This window comes from Rutidosis leptorrhynchoides, chromosome 6 (assembly GCF_046630445.1).
Source record: "Rutidosis leptorrhynchoides isolate AG116_Rl617_1_P2 chromosome 6, CSIRO_AGI_Rlap_v1, whole genome shotgun sequence".
Lineage (NCBI taxonomy): Eukaryota > Viridiplantae > Streptophyta > Magnoliopsida > Asterales > Asteraceae > Rutidosis > Rutidosis leptorrhynchoides.
The window spans coordinates 139,838,582-139,843,495 of record NC_092338.1 but is presented as its reverse complement, the minus strand read 5'-3'; the positions used below and the strand labels follow the sequence as shown (position 1 = coordinate 139,843,495).

Here is a 4,914-nt window from a genome sequence, read left to right as displayed (position 1 = left end):
TCTCTCTCTCTCTGACTTGCTCCACCCCAAAAAGCAAACAACCACTCCCTTCATTTTGAACGCATTTTGCTCTTAACTTTGATAGAATTAGAAGTCGTCACCGTCTTCATTACACTCGCTGCAATTTTCCGAACCTGAGAGTACAACTTTCGCCGAAGATCCTCTCCAAACGCGCCGCCACGCGCCGCCTGTCAGGTTGCCGGAATAGTTCTCAGGGCATTTTTTTTTTTCGCAGGTAATATAACGGAGCTTGTAGCAAAAGTACTTGCGAACCAGAAACCTAGCTAATCCGTTGTCTGCTGCTACCTTGTGCAGTAAGTAGCTGCTGTTGCCGGAACTCCCTTGTTCTCACAAAGCTGTGTTTGTTTTCTCTGACCCTTTTATTTTTCTTTTCTATAACCTTTCTTTGCTGTACATACGGTGCTGTCCTACTTCTATTGAATTTTACATATCTTAATTCTTTTATACCTGGGTCTTTTGTTTTTCCGGCTCTAACCTGCTCTTGGTACCGGGTTCTTTAGTTTATGCATCTATAATCCCCTGGTGCTTTATTAGCTAAATTATTTTTTTACGGTCACAACATATCTATATACCTACTGTTTTTTCTAGCATTATTTATTATCTATTATATAGATTAATTATTTTGAGACTCCACTAGCTTTGTACTTGTTTATAACTGCTTTAAGGTGCTACTTGCTATTTTTATTTTTAACCTGCTACTTTTGGGTAGACACTTTTTCTTTCGTAAGTGTTATATAGCCTTGATTTTTAACCTGTATGAGTATTTTTATTCCTATTATTAACTATTAATTGTTATTTTGCACACTTACTCTTGTAATTGTTTTGTTAGCTTTTTTTTTTCTTCCGGTATTTGTAACTCTTTTCTTTCTATTAGTGTGTTGTTTATAGGGTAAGATTCACTCGTCACTTTCGCATGGTTACTTGAGGTCATGTCCTGTTAGCTTAGGGGCGGGTAGGTCTAGAGGGAGTAGAGATACTCGTGTTAGGATTAGAGTAGGTAGTTGGAATGTAGGAACTTTGACTAGAAAATCCCGGGAACTTGTAGATACGTTACTTAAGAGTAGAGTGGACATATTGTGTGTTCAAGAGACCAGATGGAGAGGTGAAGAGGCGGTTGACATTGACGACTACAGGTTGTGGTTTTCGGGTTCTAGAGTAGCTAGAAACGGGGTAGGGATCTTTATAGGACCCCTTTATAAGGATAATATTGTGGGTGTGGATAGGTGTAGCGATAGGATTATGGCGGTTAGGTTAGTTATCCAGGAGGAGACTTAAATGGTCATTTGCGCTTACGCACCTCATGCTGGTTTAGGAGATGAAGAAAAAAGCCGCTTTTGGGAATCGTTAGACGAAGTTGTGAGGAGTTGCCCCGCTGACCATCGTTTGCTTTTTGGGGGAGACCTTAATGGACATATAGGAATGTTTTCGGACGGATATACGGGTGTCCATGGGGGCTTTGGGTACGGAGTTCGAAATGAAGAAGGACGCTCTATTCTCGAATTCGCTGTTGCCCACGATTTGGTTGTTGCAAACTCTTTCTTTAGGAAGACGGAAGCATAACTTGCAACTTTCCATAGTGGGGGACATAGTACCCAGATTGACTATTTGCTGCTTCGCAAAGGGGACCTTAGGGCTTGCAGAGACTGTAGAGCCCTGACTACCTGGACCTGTTCCACCCAACACCGATTATTGGTCATGGACTTGGTTATGCAGAGGCGGGTTACTAGGAGAGTGAGACCCGTCCAACCTAGGATCCTTTGGAAGAAGCTGAATGAAGTGAATGTCGAAACTTTTAAAGCGTCAGTTTTGGAAAGAGTAGAGGCAGGAATGGATACGGTTACTCAAGTGAACGCAGATCAGATGTGGAATAGTTTGGCAACAACTATTAGAGATGTTGCCAAGGAAACATTAGGTGTGGCAGTAGGGATATCGAGAGGACATAAGTCTAGTAGAGAATCATGGTGGATTAGTGATGAGGTTCAAACCAAAGTTGCGCTTAAGCAACTGAGGTTTAGGGAGCTCATTAGATGCCGGGACGGGACACGTGATGATAGAACTAGGGCAGAGGAGAGGTATAAAGAAGCCAATAGAGAAGCTAAGAAGGCCGTTGCCCGTGCAAACGATAAAGCGTATGAAGATTTGTATAGAAAACTAGACTCTAAAGAAGGAGCAAATGATATTTACAGGATTGCAAAAGCGAGGGAGCATAGGAGGAGGGATATAGATATCACCAAGTTTATCAAGGATGAAGCCGGTCAAACCATAGTGAAGGAAGAAGAAATTAGGAAAAGATGGGAAGGGTATTTCTCATCTCTTTTCGTGGGTGAAGGACTCGGGCGCCAAGAGGATCCACAGTGAAAGGACCCGTCCTAATCCATCTGGACGAAGTCACCAACAACTGGTTCCATTGCGATGATCGACTCCAAATACTGTCTTTAAAATGAGCAAATGCACAGCGGAATGTTTCTTTCATACCTGAGAATAAACATGCTTTCAAGTGTCAACCAAAAGGTTGGTGAGTTCATTAGTTTAACATAAATAATCATTTCCAATATTTTAATAGACCACAAGATTTTCATTTCTCATAAACATACGTCCCATGCATAGAGACAAAAATCATTCATATGGATTGAACACCTGGTAACCGACATTAACAATAAGCATATAAGAATATCCCCATCATTCCGGGATCCTCCTTCGGACATGATATAAATTTCGAAGTACTAAAACATCCGGTACTTTGGATGGGGCTTGTTGGGCCCGATAGATCTATCTTTAGGATTCGCGTCAATTATGGTGTCTGTTCCCTAATTCTTAGATTACCAGACTTAATAAAAAGGGGCATATTCGATTTAATAATCCAACCATAGAATGTAGTTTCGATTACTCGTGTCTATTTCGTAAAACATTTATAAAAGCAGCGCATGTATTCTCAGTCCCAAAAATATATATTGCAAAAGCATTTAAAAAGGGATTAATGAAACTCACCTAATGTATTTTGTAGTAAAAATACATATGACGTCGTTGAACATGTGTAGGGTTGGCCTCAGATTCACGAACCTATATCATTTATGTATATATTAACACATAAAATCGAAGTCGAATAGTTTATGTATCATTATTAATATAATTGTTATTTTAGTAATTCATGTGTAAATATATTTATTTTATATACCTTAAATAATTAATTTATAAAATAAAATTTTTATTATGTATATTTTATATAACTAACTTTTATTGTAATAATATTAATATTAATATCGATAATAATAATAATATAGTTGTATTGGTAAAAGTAATAATAATGAGAGTAACAATAATAATAATAATAATAATTTTAAAAATTTTGATAATCTTACTAATAATGATACTTTTGTTAACAATATTATTAATATACCAATAATTATAAAATGATACCAATATTAATATTAATGATAATAATAATAATTTGTTTTATTTTCATAGTAACGATAATAATAATATTCCTAATCGTGGTAATAATAATATTAATACTAATAGTATTGTTAATAATAATAATGTTAATAGTGTTAAAAAATGGTACTTTTAATATAAATGATAATTTTTAATTAATAATGTTAACATATCAATAATAATACGTATTACTAATGATATTTATTAATAACAATAATATCGGTTGTGCCTTAATAAAAAAAAAATTAAAAAAAAAAAACGTTGTGGCCTAGATTCGAACCTGAATCACCTCGTACATAAATCAGTCTTTACCCTCTGAACTATTTTGATTTTCTGTTATATATTATAACACATATATTTAATACTTTTCGATAATAATTTTTATAATTATAAATGTAAATATAAATATATCATAATAATATTAATATCAAATATAGTAATATTTATACCTAAAAGGAACCGTGTGGGGTTTGTGCAATTCGACAGAGAGAAGAAACAAACCAGATCGATCCTAAATCTCCATCAATTATCATCATCAATTGTTTCATCATCAATCATCATCGAACGTTAATCATCATCAATATATCAATCAAAACAGCGAGCAGGTCATCTAATCGTCATCATTCTTCCTCGATCCTCATCAGTCACCATCGTGGATCATCGTTATCATCAGGTATGATGACTTCGCTTAATTAATTGGATTTGGAATTAGCTGCATAATTCAAAAGTATTTATCATATTGAGAATTTAATTATCCCTTCGATTTCACTTCTAATTAACGTATTGGATTGCAGGTGAATTTAGGGGTTTGAACCTAGATTCAAAACGGTACCAGCTTTCTTCCTGGTCTGTAATTTCGAATCAGAGAACAAATGTACAATCTAATCGAAGTAAGTAACAAAGGTGATGTATTTGATTCATGATTTTATTCAAACAGAAATAGAAAATAGTAAGATAGTTTGATGGTATTTGGTTATAGTTTGGTTTCAGATTTAATTGATTTGGAAGCAATAAATTGGAACATCTTTCAGGTTTCTGTTTATTTGGAACCAGACTCGAAACAGAACAAGTTGATTGATGGTGGTTAATGGTTTTTCTTTGTTAAATTACAATTAGTTGATCAACAGAAACCTAGATTGAATGGCAGTGTAACAGTGGCAATGAGTAACAATTGCAAGTTGAAGAATGATGTGGTGTTCGAGTTTGGACTGATTGGAATAGATACACCTCTGCAACTGCAGATGTTACAAATACAGTAGCCTGTGATCAAAATCGATCGGTCAAACAGAAAGTTGACTCATTAGTATCGACGTGTTGCAGGTGGTGATTTGGTTTGGTTGTCAATCGAAACAGAAAAATAGAAATAGCAGGTAATCTGTTCGTTATCATCTTCTCAATATAGTTTTAGGTTTTGTTTTTGTATTGTTGTTTTGATTTTTGAATAGAAGTATGCAGTAGCAG

At 35.3% G+C, this 4,914-nt stretch overlaps 1 protein-coding gene across 1 annotated transcript; it reads left to right on the top strand.

The window, feature by feature from the left end:
* The first annotated feature begins 1,716 nt into the window (after nt 1–1,716).
* On the top strand, nt 1,717–2,379 carry LOC139854109 (uncharacterized). The gene has a single exon (XM_071843433.1). It carries the CDS (start codon nt 1,717–1,719, stop codon nt 2,377–2,379), a length of 663 nt encoding a protein of 220 aa, XP_071699534.1.
* Nucleotides 2,380–4,914: the final 2,535 nt, after the last annotated feature.